Here is a 20116-nt window from a genome sequence, read left to right as displayed (position 1 = left end):
GTTTACCTTAAAGGTAATTTAACTGTGGTCAAATTTAAAAAATCTGAACACTACACCAAACTACTCCATTTAGAATTTTTAATCACACATATTTATTTTGTATGAAGATGTGAGTTTTCTGGTTTTTAAGCGAGAAAACTTGCTCTGCATTTAACCATGAAGTATTATGAGAAGTCCTGTTGAAAGCAGTTGGACCATGAAGTTAATGAAAGAATCTGGTCTGTCAGGAAAACTCACAAAAGCCAGTGACACACAAACTGAAGAAAATCTCATATTTCAGAGATACATAAACCATATAGACAACAAAGTCAGAAGATTTTGTTTTTACTTGCTAGTTTATAAGGACCCTGATGATAGTGTCTGCTCTACAAACTTAATATGCATCAGATGATTCCAGAGTATTTATGATAAAAATGGAAATTTATTAAAAATGTAGTTCAATCAGATTCTGTGTTTTCTTCTTGCTTTTATTTCACTTTGTCTTTGAGCTTTCAGTTGATACTTCAGAAAGTTTACAAGTGAAAAAAAATCAGATCTTACAAAGTATTTTCTTCATGTTAAGGAAGGGAAACCCAGAATATTAATGTTTGAAGTGAGAAGTATATATTTTCAACTGGCTGAATAGCCTTACAGTAACTTTTGTGTTAGGTCCGTGCATTTTCTGTAACCAGATGTGGGAGATGTATGTAAAACATGTTATGTTTGTTGATGCAGGGGCAAAATATATACAGGAACATGGAATTAGCATGGTGAGGTTTTATGTTAATAAGAAAACTTACAGGTCTCACACAGGTAGTCAGCTCTAGGAGCATAAAAAAGACTAAAAGGCAGCAGAACATTCTGGAGAAACAGGTCATGCCAGGAAAGAAGTTAGCAAAGAGTGGCAGAGACAGCGAGGCCTAAACACTGAGGAGTGAGATTTACTAACAAGATGCAGCGGGGAGAGGAAGCACACAGGTAGAAACTTAACATAATTTGTAGAAAACTGAATCAAAACGTGCTTTTACAAGAAAAGTAATTGCAAGTATTTGTTGTTTATATTGTTGTTATATTTGCACGTTTTTTTTTTTACTCAAATAGGATACATAAATTGAGACAATACAGAACAGACAATAATCATAACAATCAGAATATTTGAACAGAAAATGTTCCAAAGGAGTGGAATGAAGGAAAAACTTATCTGGTACATTTCATTCTCTACAATTACTCAGGAATTAAACATAGAAGCATTAAACTTTCTTGGTGAAATTAGGAGTTCACATCAGCTGCCAGCTGAAAATCTTATGATACTCCATCACAATTTAGTGTGAATACCTGGAAAAAGTCTGCCTTCTTTTTTTATTCTTCAGAGCTGATTTGATTTCATCTGGTATTTGAATGAAGAATTTATGGTTTTTTGTAAAGCAGGTATTTTGATTAGCTCCCAGCCAGCATACATAGGTGGGTCCCATATGTGAAAAAGAGGGCAGACAGAAGGGTTTGTCTGCAGTTTCTATGGTGGGTCCAGATCAGCATACGTTGTCAGAAACCACAACAACGCATATATCTATCTAGTTATCATATTATATGATATAAACACTTTAATGACTTATTTTCGTGATAACTTGTTGCGTATGCTGAACTGACAACTCCACTGACGGTCGGACTTCTTAATGCGCATGCGCGGGCATGAGTACTCACTGCATGTATGCAATCCTGACAGCTAATAGCTATCTGATAGAACAGCTGCCCCGTAGAGCCACCAGGAAACTGAATACCAACCCTTTTTGGACCCATATTGTCTGCCCTCTTTTTTCCCATATGGGCAGTGGTGGGAAGTAACGAAGTACAAGTACTTCGTTACTGTACTTAAGTACAATTTTCGTGTATCTGTACTTTACTTTAGTAGATTTAATAATGGATACTTTCTACTTTTATTCCACTACATTTTACAGTAAGTATCTGTACTTTCTACTTCACTACATTTCTACAAAAGTGTCGCGTTACTCGTTACATCCAAGTCGCATTGAGCTGTTTTTCCGTTAAAATGTGAAGTTCAGGGACTTAAGGTGGCGCCATAAAATCCGAGCAATAACGTGACTTACGTGTCTGTTGTCACCCATCGGCTCCACCTTTACTCGCAGCAGAGCTCCAAGACATGCAAAGTGGTTTCCTCTGTCTAATCGTCAGTAATATAATAGCACTGCATACATCGTAAGATATGGCGACATGTAAAATCAGCAGCGCTTCACTTTCACAGACGGTGGGGACTTCGTCCAACTTTCAGCATCACTTGGAAGCAAAAGGTAAGATCCGTGAACGTGATGCTAGCAAAGCTAGCTGTACAGAGACACATGTTGCATCTGCGATGGAAAAAAGTTGTCACTTATGCGCTGAATTATTGAGTGGAGGTGTTGACTGAGGTGTTGCATATATGGGACAACGCTGTGACCAAACATTCAGGACCGATCCGATTCTTCTGGACGGATATTTACTGATTAAATTTATTTCAGCTCTAAGTATTTAATATCTAGTTTTGTTTTATGGGAATGTGGATATTTCAGATCAATTTGAGAAGCAATTTTGATAAGTAAAACTTAATTTTTTTGTGTCATGTAGCGGGGGTGCTGGTCTTGACTACAACACTGCTACTGGCTCCTTGGTTGCCTGTCCTCTCCCACTCACCTTCTTTCCATCCCCTTTCTGTTGGATTTCTTTAAAAATAAAAGCCACTAGTGGCAAAAAAAAGTGAAGTTCATGTTATGTTAGGACAGGAGACAAGATGTTTTCATCCCTGAAATTATGATGCATAGAATCACATATCTAAATCTAAACTATGTTACAGAGTAAACATAATAAAAACATGCTTTATCTGGCATTGTTCATTAAAATGGCAAATTTCTAATGTATTAAAATTAAATACGATCGGTTCACTTAATGATATTAGCGATTAGGTAATGCATTCAGCAAGTTTTTTTTACTTTTAATACTTAAGTATTTTTAAAAGCCAGTACTTTTACTTAAATACAAATGTTAATGTGGTAGTTTTACTTTTACTTGAGTACATTTTTGTCTGTGTATTTGTACTTTTACCTAAGTAAATTTTTTGAGTACTTTCTCCACCACTGCATATGGGGTCCACCTAGGTGCGCTGGCTGGGGTTCTATTTTACGCAGGTGACTTCTCTAAATTAAGGTTAACAGGAAATTGACTTTTATTTTTTATTTCATCCTTTCACAACAAGATGAAATATCAACATTCCAACGGCCAAAAACGGTTGGCCGTTGCTAAATTTTATTCGATGTTATTTCGGGCGTACTTATTGAGAAACGCGTAATTGCCCGTTGCCAGAAACCTCTCCGGTGCTTTAAAGCTGCCGCTTCCCGGGAGCACCTGAACGCAGCGCGGGAGCATCCGGCTGTGTAGTGAGGAGGAGGAGGAGGGATGAGAGGAAGGAGAGGGACAGGAAGAAGAGGAAGCATATCGATGGTAAGCATGAAGAATATTCCCGGACTCTGAGCTGATCGACGGGGAAAACATCTTCCCTCGCTCGTTAAGAGGCCGCGACAGGAAGCGGAGGGAGACAACGGCGGGATGGAGGAGGAGAAGCAGTTCCTTTGTGGGGTGGTGGAAGGTGAGAGCGGCGACTTCATCAATGACCTATAAATCATGTGATTTTTTTTATTTTTTATTCCTATACTGAGCGTATTGATTTTGATCAGAGAATAGTGTGACCTGGACTACAATAAAAACGATCGTTTGCAGCTGCTGTAAAATGGGCGTGGGAGTGTTGATAAATATATTTATGAAGGAAGAATAAGCTTGGATGAAAAGGTCTGTGGCAAATGATGTGTGTGGGCATCAGCCAAGTGAAGTGGAGATCAAAAAGGCAGGCAGCGGAAAGCATCAGATCTGTTTGAACCATGCCACTGTGGCTGCAGGAAATAAACACTGATGTGCTGATAGATGAAACAGAAATGATGGAAGGAATAGAAATGATGGGATGGAGCTGGAAATGAAGAGGCTGGTGATTAGAGAATGAAATGAAGTTTGAATGACACGACAATAGCAGATGATGACAGAGATGGTGTGTGTGGGGGGATAGGAGGAGGAAGGCTGCTGTTATGGTGGGCAGTTAATTATCACGATGATGATGATGATGATGATGATGATGATGATGATAACGAAGGTGAAGAGGACACAGGACTCAACAGATCTAAATCTGTTGAGTACAGTTTTGATGAAGAGGAGAAATATGATAATAATGCTGAAAAAAAGTAAAGTAGAATTACAATTATCGTTTATTGTGCCACAGATTCCAATTACCGCAATACAGCGGCATATAAAGTAATTTAAAAAAATAAATCCTGGTTAATTGTGATGTTGCAAATTTCCTCCATTTTTAGATACAAATAGAAAGCTTTGTCCTGTTTTGACTTATTTGAGGCGCTGAACCAAAAATATTTGAATAATCCAGGTATATAAGATATAAGCAAATTGAGAGACATTAGGGGAATTCACAGCGTTCAACTACGTCTGGACAGATAAGACTAGATAATTTTAGCTAAAAGAAAAAAGACACAATGGCCAGAGTAACTGGTCAGGAAATTAATAGCGAGATGAACCAAAAAATTTGTTTTAGGCATCTGGTGTCTTAAGGTGAGGGAGACTTCATTAGCGTAGACAAAGTGTTTGCACTGTGTTGCATGAGCTTTAGTAAAATTATTGGGGCATTTCTGCCATATTTAACAACAATGTCCCACTGGCACACAGGTACATCGTGTTTGAAAGTTGCATGTCTAAAAAAATATGTGATATTTTGACTTATTTGATGATCAAATTACTTCAACATTGCATAAAAAGTAATTCTAGTGTGTTAATTACATAAAGCGTCGTATTTTACTCTTTTCATGTCTTTAACGTTTTGTGTCATGACATCCGTGTCTGACATCAAATTTCTAGATATGAGAAATGCTCTCACTTTTTTTATAGCTCATCAGGATTATGTCTATAACAAACACTTGTTCTTCCAGGGCTTAAAAAGGTTTTTCAAACTGAATTATTTTTCAAGAAGGTTTATTTTTGACATGCTGGTCAATATTGCAAGCAAAACCCAAAACATTAAACAAGAAAAACAATGATGGAGTAACCAAAACAGTAATCCAACTTTGCACAACAGCTCATTTAAATTGCAGTTATTGTTCTGCATCAGTAGTAAAAATTGTATAATCTCAATTTTGATGTGATATGCAGGAAACCAAATAAAATCGTCAGTAAATAACTAGATCGCTCTCTTACCCTCTTTGGCATCCTGTTTGTTAAATAATACATCTTTGGAAGTTTTTATTTTATTTTATTTCAGGTATCTATCATTCCAGCTGCATACTGTATCATTTAATCCATTCCAGTTCAGCATTCACAACAGACATAACCTTAAATCTTCTTCGTTCCAGTGCAGTTTAGCAGCTAATTGTCTGTTAGATTCTTTACTTCCTCTAACCTACGGTAGTTTTCCTCAGACCGTTCAGAAGGTTTCTCATGAGGTTTTTAGTCTGGCTTTGAAGCCAAGACTCCACTTGCATCTAGAAACGTCAGACATCACACACATGCACACCGAAGCAGTAATGAAGAAACTCCCCAATGGCTTGCAGAAGAAAGTGGTCTGGACTGTATTTTATTCACTTGTCACTCTGACCCACTTACTGTACTTGCACTCACACACACACACACACACACACACTGCAGACTTATTCAATAACATACAAGACTGGTAGGGGCACTGGGGATGCTCCCATTTCTATTAATAGAAAATGTGATGGAGAGTGTGCATGCAGATAAATTAGGCCTAAACCAAATACAGTGGGGATACGGCCAAGCGGGCGCTGGAAGATCTCAGATCGTTTTGCCTTACTTTACGCTTTGCATTGTAGCTGCAGCAGCCAGTAATGAGTATTAATAAAACTGAGCTGTTCTTTGTTTATTTGGGAAATTTAGGAGATCTCATTTGTGGACTCCGATGCAAATTTTCATTCTGATTTTTCAGCATAAGAAACTAATTTGTGTGAATCCTCTATTTTAATTCACCAACACCGTCATGAAGAAAGAATGTCCTGCAAATGTGTCAGCGGTAATAATTTTTATTTCAGCAGAATCTTTTTAACATCTCGTTAATCTTTGTAACATTTTAAAACAAAAAAAAAAAATGCATGTAATAAGATGTCTCTTTAATATTAATATTAATTTTCAAGCTTCGCTAAAATTGTGGCCCATTCCCTCTGGGAGAACTTGTGAGTTAAATGTGTAGGCCGCCTAGATCGCCTGAACCTTTTTAACTCTGCCCACATATTTTTCTTGATGTTGAGATCAGGACTTTGTGATGGTCACTCCACCACGTCGATCTTGTTGTTCTTAAGGTATATTCATCTCACTGTATACATAAGGTGACTGTCCATTTGGTACACCCATTTATACCTAAGACCGGCAGCTCTTGTTTCAAAATTTCTCTAAAGTATATGATGGCAGCAAAAGTTTTGATGTTTGGATGGAGTTGTCAGGCTTGTAAGCTTCTGCCTAACCTTGGACAGTAAGGCCAGACACTATAGTTTTACTTTCTGGTCACTGTAGCTCCAAAAATTAAGGCTTTTGTCCTCGTTTGCATTTCCAAATTGTAATTGGGCTTTTTTTTTTTTATGTCTGTCTTAGATAATGTCCTCGTTGCTGAGTGATCATCAGTTCATGTCAATGGCGGAATCAGTTCATTGTGGATAACAACAGTGTGAAATATGAAAATGAAACAGTTTAGAATTGGTGGATTCAAAACAACCTGATCTGAGCCAGTTTTAGTCATCGTGGTCAACCAGTACTTGGTCAAATATGGAGCAATGCAGGTCTGGGTTAAGTTAACGTAACATGGTTGGGTCACTCAGCAAAATGAGTTGGTTTTCAATCCAAAATATGGGCTAACATAACTAATTTCTAATGTTACCAATGAGCAGTTAAGCACAGCAGTGGTTTTGTGCGTCTGTGCTCATTCTATGTTTGTTTTTCCTTTAGGTTTCTATGGTCGACCCTGGTCCATGGATCAGAGGAAAGTTCTCTTCCAGTGGTAAGAACATTCCTCAGTCTGCTTGTGTCCTGTTGAATATTTTCTCTACACATTTCAAACTGCTGCGTTTCAACCATCTGTGTGACAGGATGTATTTAAACCATGTTTGAATTTCAGTCTGGACTTTGACTGGGCCATGCTAATACATTTTGCTCCAAACCGCAAGGGTCGAACTCCAGCCCTCAGCGGCTGCTATTTTCTGCTACATCCCTCATCCGACGCACAATGGGGAACAAGACAGGTTTAGCCCTTCAATTTAATTTGAGTCACTGCCAAGGAAAGTAACTGTGTTCCCCATTGAGTTGCAAAACATTTTTTTCATTAGCAGTTTCCTCACAAAGAGAACAAAGCTGTGCATGACTCAGCTCCCTACGCAATGCAAACGCAAAGTGTTAAAGCATCGGCGATCTAGTCATGTAAGGAGAAACAACCTCATACGTAAACAATGAGGAGAGACGTGCCTCAAACATGCTGTAAATTTATGCGCTAATGAAAGACGAGGGATTTTCATGCTCTCTCATTACCCTCGTGTATTCTCTGTAGTTTGAAGGGAACCAATTAATTATTCGCGCCTCGCTGATCCTACCTTTAAGATTAAATCTTAAATCCTTGCTGAAAGCTCGGACACAGTTTTGTAGCTTGGCATCTAATAATAGCCTGGAGAGCGTACCCCTGCTTCCCTAAGCAAAAATAATTAGTCCAGTGTTTGGTTCTGTTTGAAGTTTGTCCTTATAGCACACAGCAGGCAGCTGGGATTAAGTCTGAAGAATTCTGCCTTGCAGATTTTTAAATTCAAATGTGTCTCAAGTTTGCACAACTTTGCTAAACAGTCACTTTGTTGTGAAGATGCCGCGCCAACAGCTGAGTGTGCGGGTTCCAGATTTATTAATAGAGACGTTTCATTTGGGGTTCTCATGTGGGGTGCAGAAACAGTCGCTTTGTGGTTTATAGCTTTGGCAGAGTGGTGCTGCAGATTTATACCCGATATGTGTGTTCGTCTCATTGCATGTTGGTATGTAGGTTGGCACTCTGTGGAGGCGACTTACTGTACGTGCCATCTGTCCAGGAAGTGAAAGATGAGATCACTTCCCTTCCAGAAATGAGCAGGAGGAACACAAACATGTCGAAGTGTATGAATGGGCACTGATGCAGATTCAGTTTTATTTCTAGTACTATTCTCTATTTATAATTCAGGAGCTTGTGTCCTATAAATGACGCAGCCTTGGGATCTCGCAGTAGAGACAGTTAATCTGCTTTTATTACGATTTTTGCAGCTCTGTCTTTTGCTGCTCCTACTGTCCTCCCTCTCGATGCGAAACATCGACTTATATCTGACAAAAGAGAAGATGTAGAGCTTGGAGAAGATGGGTATGCATGAAATATGTTTTGAAAAAGCTAAATAAAAGTTGTCACTAAGTGTTAAATGTTGTAGCAAATTTGTTTTGGGTCTGCAAGTCAAAGCAAAGATGCAGCAAAATCGGCTTGAAATAGGAATCGCATGATTTTTAGTTTCATCAGCGCTGACAGGTTGGTCAGAATCGCAAAAAAGAAACATAATTTCCATTATCAGTTAGTACACCAATGCTGCCAGGTCATTTTGACTACAACATTTTTAAATGTGGTACTCCGAGAGAGGGAAGAAGACATTTTTGAACAGTCATGGGAAAAACTTGTACCTTTGACTTCTGAAAAAGCTCATTTTTATGCATCTGAAAATGTGAATATTCAATTTCAAAGTAAACGATGCGGTAAATAGTAAATTATGAGTCTTTAAATGGGGTCTAAACAGAATTTTAAACAATCTGTTCCACTCTCAGAAGGATAATCTACAAACACGTCTGAGTCAAGAGGAGGCCACGAGATGCTAGAATAAATCTCTGAAACCCCAAAATGTCACCGCAGCACGTCCAGCAGTCTGTTGGTATTGCTTGCATGACATTTCATGCTTGTACAAGCAGAAAAAGTCTGCACAAGTTTAACTTTCATTGAAGGTGTGCAAAGAGGAAACCTTTGCTCTGTGAGAAAAACATAAAGACAAAGTACAATTTAAAGCAAGCTCACGTGTTTTTCACATAAAGGTCTAAAATTGAATTGTTAAGATCACTGAACAGGAGGTGAGTTTTGGTGTGAACCCAATAAAGCATTGGAGGAAAGTAACTTTATTCCAACTGTGAATCATGGAGGTGGAAGAGTCTGTGTTTGAGGAGCCTTTGCTTTACTAGGACTTGATGTAAGCAGATGTTTAAAGGAAGCTAATTTCTTTGACAAGTCTGTTGTTGATTTCAGGGAATAACCAGACATAAAATTCTCTCTGGTGCATCTTTGTAAATGGCTGATGTTTATCAACCTCTTAAAATTATCTCTTTCGTCTTCCCTTTGTGCAACATTGAAAAACATTTTTCACCTTTCTCCATCTCCCTCAGGATGCAGCTGTGGGGGTTGAACACCTACCTGTACGGCCCCAAAGACGATCTGAAGCACAGACTGCTGTGGAGGGAAGTCTATTCTCCCGAAGAGGAAGGTTTGTACATTCACTCTATCCTTCCATGATGGAATAACTTCTTCACATTTAATTATGTTTAAGACTAATCACAAATAGTTCCTTCTCTACCAATGTAGCCTACAGCTCTCATCCCAACCATCATACTTATGACTTGTTCCTCCTCTTCTCACAGCTCAGTTGCGTACTCTTATAGTGGAAGCTCAGTCCCGGGGTCTGAGGTTTGTTTACGCGCTCTCCCCTGGTCAGGACATCGTCTTCTCTTCTTCCTGCGACTTGACGCTGCTCAAACGGAAGCTGAAACAGGCACGTTACTCTCTCTAAAACATATCAGAAACGCACCAGCGCGTGTTGCGTCCCGCTTCCTGATCCTCCTTTGTTTCTCTCTGCCAGGTGTCAGACCTGGGGTGCCAGGCGTTCGCCATCCTCTTTGACGACATCGATCACTCCATGTGCCAGGCCGACAGCGAGGCCTTCACTTCATTTGCCCACGCTCAGGTCACAGTAACTAACGAGATTTACCGCTTCTTGGGGGAGCCGCCTGTCTTCCTTTTCTGCCCTACAGGTAAAACCGAAGTCTGCATGAAACTCTGCCAGGCAGGTTTTGCTGAATGAAACATTATTTTCTCTTTCTTTCATACGTAGAGTATTGCGGTTCTCTGTGCTCCCCAAGTGTGTCAAAATCTCCCTACCTGCAAACAGTCGGAGAGGACCTGCTACCTAACATAACGGTGATATGGACAGGTAAGACAAAAGCCAATGAAAACGCTCTTAAAAGTTGCATAATCTGTCTTCCTTCTAGAATTTAGAAATACACGTGTTCTTTATGCGAAATGCATCTTGCCTAATAAATGTGCTAATAAAAGCACATCTCGGCACACATGCACGCATGCAAATTAGATTTTTGCACAAACCCACTCAGCCTCCTCCACACACCATGGAGCCATTTAGGTTCACATCCGCCCACGTTCACATGAAAGCACAATAGAAGCGCAGGATCGATCGCCCACTCGCTTCTAGATCACTTCTCCAGGTTTGGTGTTTCTCTCTGGGTTTCAACACCAGGAGCTAAAAAAGATTGCTAACATATCACATTGTTGTTTCATCATTGCTATTATTTATGCTCAAGAAAACACCTGACTTGCTTTGTTTACTGAGCCTACAGGCATCTTGCTGACTAAACTGCGATGTATCCAGGCGTGTGTCTTCTCAGTGACGTTTGTTTGGATTGTTCACTCGTTGCCAAAGGCACGAGGAAGTTAAGTCATGCAACTTCGAGGATAAAGGCTCTCCCTTTCTAAGTGTTAAACAGATGTAGCATTGTTTCTTGTGACATGGGTTCATGAGAATCTGTAAACACTCTTGATTTTAAACACTTGGAAAATCGCGGAGGCTGTGAAATACAGTTCTTGTGAGTTGTTGTGGAAGAGAAAAGCTTCCCGGAGGATTTTCGGCTAAAAGACACCCAGCTGACCCGTCTGCATAAAATATGCATCAGAGCTGCTGAAGAAAATATGCAAAGTTGCTGTTTTGTGAACAAGCAATTACCTCCTGCTTCCCTTGAGGACACAGATTTCTCCCACAACAGATTTATTTAAAAAAACAAAAAATTTTGGCAAATCAGGCAAATCAACATAAACAAGCACTTTATGTTTACACAAAGAATAACCTAATTTAGGTTATTTTTCTGACCAAGTCCAGAGTCAGTTATGGACTGAAACAACCCTGGGTTGGTTATGGGTTTGACTCAGCATATTGGGTTACAGCGGAGTTCATATGTCCAATTTATTGCCCGATCAGATGAAACCGTCCACTGCTGGGGAAAGATGAGGCACTTTGTCTAGTCAGAGATCAGTTGAAGAGAGATATTTTTAACCAGCTTGTATTTTATTTTAGTCCCTCAAGTAATTCAGACAGTTTAAGGAAATTTGTGTTCTGGAAAGAACCACAAAGCTGTGTGTCTGCATAAAAATAAAAGGAGACATAACATTTATTAATGAGCCTTTCGAAGATGTGTGTGTAGCAACAGAAATGACTAAAATAAGTCATTCTCCTCCAGAGTGGTGATTAAAAATCCCCTTAGCCTATACTATATGGTCGAATAAATGATGTTTTTGTTTAAATTAAATATTTTCACAATTGGATCTGAATAACAACATTGTTACTCAGTATGTGTGCTTAAAATGTCACATATCTCAATTGACTTGACTAATATTTTTGACAAAGTGTGAATGTTGAACACTAATAGCACAACTTGCACCAGGTACTTTACAGCTATGATGCTAGTTTTTTTTAAGTAAATAAGCTTTCTCCCTAAATTTACTAAAGCCACTTATGCAACGCACTTACATTAACAATATTATAAAGCATATAAATTTCCTATATTACCATTTTAATTCAACACCTTTTAGGTATGTATGCAAACTGGGTTAATGTTTGACTGAACATTTGGTAAATAGATAAACTTCTGTACCAACATCACTGTAGTAAACCAGTTGAGGTCTTTTTGTGTTCAGATGTTTTTTTTATCTGTTTGCCTAAAAATTCATAACTGAAAATGGACTCTCCTAACATTGATTTAGAGAAAGAAGTAAATCTAATGTGACCAGTTTTGTTCCTCAGATGTTTTCATCCGTCACTGTGTCCCACAGGCAGCAAAGTTATCTCCAGGAAACTGTCCTTAGACTGCCTTGCCGAGTTGGAGTGTGTCCTCCAGCGGCCCCCGCTGATCTGGGACAACCTGCACGCCAACGACTATGATACCCGACGTCTCTTCCTGGGGCCTTTCAAGGGTCGCGACCCTCAGCTAAAGAACCACCTGAGGGGTCTGCTGCTCAATCCCAACTGTGAATTCGAAGCCAATTACATCCCACTGCATACTCTGGGAAGCTGGTTCAGAGCTGAAAAAGATTACGTAAAAGGTGAGGGCAGATTTCATTTTGTTTATAAGTCAACGTTAGCTCTGCCAGACTGCATTAATAAACAGTCACTGCTTTTACTTCTTGTGGAAATGTCTAATCGTCTAATATTCTCTGGTTCTTTGGGTCATTTTGACCAAAAGGCACAAATAAGACCCCGTCCACATGGACATGATTTCAGATGTAACTGCAAAGGATTTTTGTCGTTTATCCACATGCATTCTGCATCCTGGGAAACCAGAAATGATTATGTTTGAAACCACGTTCCAGAATGGATACATTTTAATCCATTCTGGAACCCAGAGAGAGAAACACCAACTGGAAAACCAGATAATGACAGTTTCATATTTTTGTGTGACCAGGCAAGCAGAGTATTTTTTTTAAAACAATGACATCGTAGCGCTCTCTCTCTCTCTTTTTCTGTCTCTCTCTCTTTTTCTCTCCATCTATTTTTGAGTTTTTATCCTCTTGCATGACTGCATGAAATGTTATAACAAATATAAGAGATGTGCGATGGTTGTAAGTCTGTTTAGCGCAATTTATTATTCAGAATCCTATTGCAACTGTAAAGTTTTATTACGCAATTTAAATTGACAATAAAAAAAAAAGCCAGGAAGGAAGAGAGGGAACAGGAGGAGTCGTAAAAAACAAAGACAGCTGAGAAGCACTGAAGCGTGTGAAGTTCTGCTCTCTGTGGGGTGTGTGGAGGCGGTGCAGGGTGGCTGTGCCGCATGATAATGAGAGAAAACCAGGAGAGAGTCGGGTCCCTTTGTGTGGAGAAAATGAGGTGGATTCTGGTGCAATCAATTCCTTTAAAAGGGATAAAAGTGATAAACACCTGGAGCCGTAATACTGAATGAAAAGGAAATTCTTGCGTGAAGCTTTGCTGATAATCTGTGGCTGGAAGTTTCAGAGGTTCCAGGCACAACGTGCTCCATAAATTAAGGTGATTATGGACACAATGTTAAAGCAGCTCAAGTTAACTTAGTTCATTCAGTAAATGGCATACATTTGTAACTCAATGTGTTAAAATATTACACTAAGATTATAAACATAAGAATAAAACATTTATGTAGAGATTGAAAAAAATACACCAGTGACATTATGTGTTAATTTAAGAGTAGACAGCTTAATGAAAGCTTCCATTAAGAGTTTAAAATGCACAATAACAGGGGACCAATAAGTGGTCCTTGTGGAACTCCATGAGCAACATTACTTTCATCTGATTCTGAATTATTACTAGAAACAGAAGAAAACTGATTATCACAGTTTGATTAAAGTACCTCTTAAACCCATTTCAAGTCAAAGGTATCAAATCTCCTCAGGTTTCAGGAACAGAAACAGAAATGATGACTTTTTGGCCTAATTTTCAGTTAATTTAATAAAAGTTACATTATATATTTCAGACGAGGAGTGTGAATACTGTCCAGAGAGAGCTTTAACTGCTGCACTTCATGACTGGATGGAAGAACTTAATCAACCTCTGCAAGCAGGTAAAGATTATATAAGCCAAATTACCACTGTGATAATGCTTTCCTCTGATACTAAATAAGTCACAATTTACCCGATCTGAACTCTGGAAGTTCTCACACTGCAGCTTGAACCAATATTTCAGGTCGGCAGAGCACAAGAGCAGACCACCGGGCCTCCGTCTCCTCATCGCGTACCAAAGCTTCTGACAGGTCCGACTGTCCCTCCACCTTCAGAGCCGCGCACGCTGTGGCCAAACTCCCCGTCTTCCCACTCAACTCCAGCTCTCCACCCTCATCCCCTCCTATGGGCAAAGTGGAGAGAGAGGGGCGAGAAGGGGACAAAAAGAGGCCACACCAATCAAGTCAGCAACTTCCGGGATCGAGGTCGGGCGCGCCCGCGGGTGGGGGCCGGGCGCCGGGTCGCGGGCTCTGTGGCGGGAAGGGCCTGCTGAGCGAGGCCCAGGTGCGGCTGCTCGTCGGCCTCCACTACCTCCCCCATGAGCACGGCCCTTCGGCGCAGAAGCTGCTGCAGGACCTCAGCTGGCTAAAGTCAAACTGCCACCTGGTCGGTGCGAACAGCAAGAAGACGCAGCCTCAGAAGGTCTTTCTGTCTTTCGTCGAAAACGATTTCCTACATGCAGGTCATCATGGTTAAATATCTGAATGCTGGCTCTTGTCCTCAGGTTGATGAGTGGCGTGGGCGGGCCGCCAGGTTCCTGTCTCTGTGCGAAGACATAGCCCAGCTCCACTGCAGCGTAGTGGGCGGGGCTAACAGGGCCGTGCTCTATGACCTTTACCCTTATGTGTGGGACCTGAGGAACACAGCTCTGGTGGCAAAGGCCTTCATATGCTGGCTGGGTAAGAACACATGGATACGGATACAAGCTTAGAACAGGAGAGAATAGAATAGAATATTCTATCTTACAAAGGGGAAATTAGTAGTAATAATAAAACTAGTAAAATAAAGCAGCAGACATGGTGTGTAGTTATTAACCATAATTCAATTGTTAAGCCTCAAACCTCAATCCTTGATGTTTTTTTTATTATTCTTACACCAAATTTACTTCTATCCAATAAAAATATGCTATATAATATTGTTTATATATAACACCATTGATCATTATGAGTTTATTTAACTTTAAGAAATAAATGATATATATTTGTTAGTAAGTTGTTTCTGATTGAAAAATGAAAGTTTCTCATCTATTATATTATTTCAGTAGTTATTGAAGTAATTCCTATTTTATAGTACAGGTTGAGCTGCTCTCATTCTGATATGTATATATTTATTCTGTATTAATTATGCATTTAATATTTTTTTTTTAATTACTGTATTATAAAATCCCCCAAAAAACTTTCGGCTCATCTTTGTGCCTCTATGTGAATGTTTACAGTAATTATTTAAAACACTATGAAATGTAATTGAGCTGCATTACAATGCCTGTAATTCTCGTTTGTAAAGCCATTGTGCAGCTGGCATTTTACAAGCTGAAACACCTGCCGTACACCGACGGCATTCTTTCACTCCACACATTTTGTTGTCATACATGAATGTCACATTTTCTCTTTGTTTCCCTCAGACGGACGAGTGCTGAATGACGGCTCCAACCTCGCCTCCTGGAGGAACTGTTTCCACTGTGAGCAGGCAGAAATGCTTCTCTCTCTAACTGTGCAGCCGGTGAAAGTTAAACAGTCGGCTGTGGTTCTTCCAGAAGACGCTGGCGGATATGTGCAGATTATGGCTCGCTGAGAACCAATACGTCTCGTTTGCGTTCAAGAAATATGCATAATGTTCCCATTTGGGTGGTTTCAATATGCCAAGGTGTGAAGATGTTAGCAAGTCATTCACAAGATGACCCTCACTGATGCTAAAACAAGCTGTAAAATCATGTTTATTTACGTTTTCCAATGACTGCAGCATTTACTGACAAACCTTTATGTATTTCAGAGCCCCTAACCTTTTCTTGTGAATGATGATTGTTTTTCTCTTGTTTTTTTTCCAGGGTGTGGGAAATCCACAGGAGCAGAGCTGCTGGGAGTGGACTCAGAGCCATGGGTGTTCAAAGGGGGGGTGTCTGGGGAGGTGCAGGTAGCTTCATTGATTTATTTATTTTTTGTCTACTGTCTTATTCTACCTCTTACTTCTTAGTCATTCAGGTTTCAAGTTCAGTCCTAAACCCTTCCAACTGTTGTGCGTGTTTGTCGTTGTGTGAACAGATGCTCCTCCCGATAGGCAGCAGCAGTGAACTTTTCACTCATCCCCCTCCTCTCTTTCCTACCTCTCGTCTCTACAACATCAGGCCCTATCACAGCAAAGACAAGGTAGGAGATGAGTTGTTGTTTTCGCTACTGACAAAGTAAAACTCAGTTAATGTAATAAATATGTTTTCAAAACTTAACTTCAGTTCTGCAACTTTTAGATGTGTCCCTGGTCCAGAACACATGATTAAAATGACTTTATTACTTCCTTGGTATTCAGTCATGTCCTGCTAATGACCTGATTTTTTTTTTTAAACTCAGGTGTGTTGAAGCAGAGATGCATCTAAAAGTTGCAGGACACTGGCAGTTGAAATGTCTTGACCAAAGACACAATGGCTGAAACAAACAAAGTGATTAGTGCCAACAAGAATAATAAGCTTAAAACAGAGGAAATTTAACACATTACAAAATGATTTGCAGCCTTCTCAACTTATTTCTACTTTGCTGGAAATACGCAAAGAAAAGTGAATAGACTTGCATGCTCGAGCTCTTTCAGTGCTCTGTGAAGTATTAACCAGGTTGCAAAGGAAAGCATTGCGATTATATTTTGAACGTCATGTGCTCGTAGGTGGAGCTGTACCGGATGGTCCGCCAGCTTCACCTGAGGACTCAGGGTGGACAGGAGTCCACCGTGGCTCATCCAGATGTCATTGGAGACAGGTTTGTCAGCCTGTTATGAATCTTAAAATTGAAGATTCCCCCTTTTTTTTAGTTTGCTTTCTTTACTTGTTTACTCTTGCCAGATGCTTTAGGTTCACAGATTCGCTGCGTTGTGCATTCAGATTGTATTCTGCATATCTCGGTTGTAACTAGTAGTGATGTATATACCCTGCAGTTGTCTTTTTGCTCATCTCCCTCTGACCTCTTGACATCATCTACAAATCTTTTCCTTTTTTTTGGACCAACAACCATGCCACATTTAAAGCCTCTTAAATTCCTTCAACTGAACTGGTGTGCAGCATAAACAGAATTAAAGCATTTTTATAAATGATGCCTCTTCTCACCTCATAGATGTCTTGGCCCATGTCTGGCGCTGAGCCCTGAGTACAGCTTCATCCTGGAAGATGAGCTCGGCATTTGCGGCTGCGTGCTGGGCATCCTAGACGTCCGCTCCTTCGCGAAGCGATGCCAGGCCAGCTGGATTCCTGCCATGAGAGATAAATACCCACCCAAAGGGAGCAGCACACACTCAAACACACAGGTGAATATGTTCAAACTGGGCAGAGGAGCTACTTGCCTGTTTCATTTTAGCAAACAGGACACGTAACATGCAGCATCATGCACACGAATGTTTAGTTATTGGTACCTGCTGTTGCACCATCTGGGTCCATCTTGCCAAAGATTAATTACTCACTATGAAGATGCACAAAAACACATTCATTTTTTGGCATTTGGGACGCCTCATGTTAGCATGTTCAAGCATAAGCTGGCCATGCTGCTCACACGGAGCAGCAGGTTTTAGCAGAGCAGAACATTCAACTGTCGTTACGGTAAAGAACTTTCTACTTGGGTATATTTGTTAAAAGTTGTTGCGTGGCACAAAGTTACAACAGCAGAGAACAAACAATCTCTGGCAACGAATCAATCTATGACTCTGGTGAGCAACAGACACAGTCAGACTGAGACAATCTGTGGTTGATATTTTTTTTTCTGCTTAATGAGTCATGGTGTGTGCCAACAGTCAAACTTTTGGACGACTGCCATTTTTAAAGCGTACTCATGTTTGAAGACGGGACAAGTTTTCTGTCTGCCTAATGATTTATTGTGAGGTGGCAGAAGGAGTTGGAAAGGCTCTTATAACCTGTTTTACTGCATTCCAGTGGAAGTTAGCGGTAATTCCCTCCAAACTGTTTTCACTTCCCCGTGTTTAGGTTCTGTGTGAACAGAAACAGAAAAATGCTACACTGGATGAATTTCAAAATTAAGTGTTTCATAGATTTGTAAAGCAGAAAGTCAATGATCAAATGAAATTTAACTACAAGAGACAAAAGTTGTTCTTCCACATGGTAACTTCTGTAAGGTGTTTACTGAAGAGGATTTCACATAATCCTGACTTTGTTCGAAATTAGATTTTAATCTCAGAACTATGACAAGAAAGTCAAACTTCTTCCAGTGGTCCTCATCCTCGTCCACAGATGTTTTGACTGTGCTTCATGCTTCCATCATCTAAAATAAAATATAATCTGGTGTGTCTGCTGTCCTCTGAGCAGGACTTGGTGAAACTGATGGAGGAGGACCAGGGCGAGTACCCGGACTCGCTCCTCTACCACTTCCCCTCTCAGCTGCGGCTGGACGCGCTGCCCGAGCTGGTGGACGTCAGCGTCAGCCGAACCCTGCTCACCGCCCTGCTCACTGCGCTCAAGGCCAACGGTAGGATAACAGTCACATCCAGTTCCTCTCTGATGTTTGGTAAAACGCGGAAATGCAAACCTCTTTAGATCCACTTCAACACTTCTTTTAAAGCTCTAAGTAACAGCGCGTTGCAAAAAGCATTCGTACAAGTCGAACTTATCGACAAATACAGACTTTAATGCATTTTGCTGTGGCTTAATGCAATAGACCAAAGCAAAGAGTAGCATAATTGTGAACTGTGATGTGAATTTTTGTTCAATCCACCTGAGTCAAGATGCTTTGTAGCATCCAGTTTTGTTTGACAAACATATTCAGAAGAATGTTTCATTGTGGTGTTTTTTTGTGGGGAGGCTGTTTATAATGCAGTTAATTTTAAGTGCAGAGAAAAGGCTGATGGACGTTTCTTGTGCATGTGTGTGTGTCCAGGTTCTCAGGGTGTCTTCTGTGAGGTGCAGCCTACAGATCAGCAGAGGCTGGAGTTCTTAACCAAACTGGGCTTCCTGGAGATCCTCAGAGGAGAAGCCAGGAGCAGAGAGGGCGTGGTGCTCGGACGGCTGCTCTGAAAACCACGTCAACAAAAAAAAAAACAAAAAAAAACACTCGCACTTGCCATCACCTGGTCACACATTTCAGCATCAACATTGATTAGTTCATCAGTTTATCAAAGTGCATGGTTAGGTACAACAAAGGTTATTTTTTAGGGACTCCTGATGCTTGTTTTTAACAAAAATCTTGCCACAAATGTCACCTTTGTTCGATCAGCTCGAGGCGTCTCCCTCCTACGCATGTAAACATTTTGAATAACGTAAAGAGAAGGTTTCTTACAATTCCGTTATTGTGCTTGTTCAAAAAAAAAAAAAAACATTGCTCTCTTACTTTGACTAGGACATGTTTCATGTAAGCAGCAGCCCCGTTCAGAAATATTTTGCCAACGGTCACCGTTTTATTTTAAGTCGTTTGGTTTAAAATCTGCCGACATAAATAAGACGTTCCACCAGAAAACCGAAAGAAAACCAAAGCAAGAAAAATTGTGGAGTTCAAAAAAGGGTTAGAATCTGTAAGATGAGAGAGGAAAATGCCACATGGGCAGCCCTACTTTAGCATAATTATATCTTTAGGTAGCTTAGACTTGTTTTTACTTATTGATACCAACTACAGCCTGCTTGTCGAGTAACTGTCTCAATTTCCTCTTATCTCAAAACGGTAAACTCAACTGAAGCATGAAAGGGGATTCAGGAGCCTTTTGGTTGCCTTCAGGTTAATGGAATGCATTGCATGTTGTGAAGGTTTAACAGTAAACATGTCACTAAAAACAACAGGCTTACACGCATAACGCACAAAACGGGTGAAAATGTTATAGAAACTCTTTAGCTTGATTAAAAACCTTAATGAAGAGATCAAACAGGCATGAGCCACAAGATTTTTGAGCATTTTATAAACTAGGGTTTAAACCCTTTAAAGAGCTGCTTGACAAATACCTTCAATCAGGGAAAGCAACAAGTGTTTTAAATGGAGGCGTAGCTCAAAATGT

The 20116-nt window shown here is 40.1% G+C and overlaps 1 protein-coding gene across 1 annotated transcript; it reads left to right on the top strand.

Annotated features, from left to right (window-relative positions):
* Positions 1-3282: 3282 nt before the first annotated feature.
* Positions 3283-19304, top strand: LOC103480785 (protein O-GlcNAcase). Its single transcript, XM_008435962.3, has 17 exons — positions 3283-3613; positions 7033-7084; positions 9508-9605; positions 9760-9890; positions 9978-10149; positions 10230-10328; positions 12236-12505; positions 13909-13995; positions 14118-14575; positions 14658-14832; positions 15555-15611; positions 15978-16063; positions 16192-16296; positions 16802-16893; positions 17245-17434; positions 18444-18603; positions 19012-19304. Exons 1-17 carry the CDS (start codon positions 3574-3576, stop codon positions 19146-19148), a joined length of 2409 nt encoding a protein of 802 aa, XP_008434184.1. The 5' UTR covers positions 3283-3573; the 3' UTR covers positions 19149-19304.
* The last annotated feature ends 812 nt before the right edge of the window (positions 19305-20116 follow it).

Source organism: Poecilia reticulata, chromosome 18, assembly GCF_904066995.2.
Source record: "Poecilia reticulata chromosome 18, P_reticulata-male-v2, whole genome shotgun sequence".
NCBI lineage: Eukaryota > Metazoa > Chordata > Actinopteri > Cyprinodontiformes > Poeciliidae > Poecilia > Poecilia reticulata.
The sequence above is the reverse complement of the archived record's forward strand: the minus strand, read 5'-3'. Positions and strand labels throughout refer to the sequence as shown.

Coding starts and splice junctions, on each gene's coding strand:
- LOC103480785 (XM_008435962.3), top strand. CDS start 3,574: ATGGAGGAGGAGAAGCAGTTCCTTTGTGGGGTGGTGGAAG. Junction 9,891..9,977: donor TCAAACGGAAGCTGAAACAG/GCACGTTACTCT, acceptor TCTCTCTGCCAG/GTGTCAGACCTGGGGTGCCA. Junction 14,833..15,554: donor GGCCTTCATATGCTGGCTGG/GTAAGAACACAT, acceptor TGTTTCCCTCAG/ACGGACGAGTGCTGAATGAC.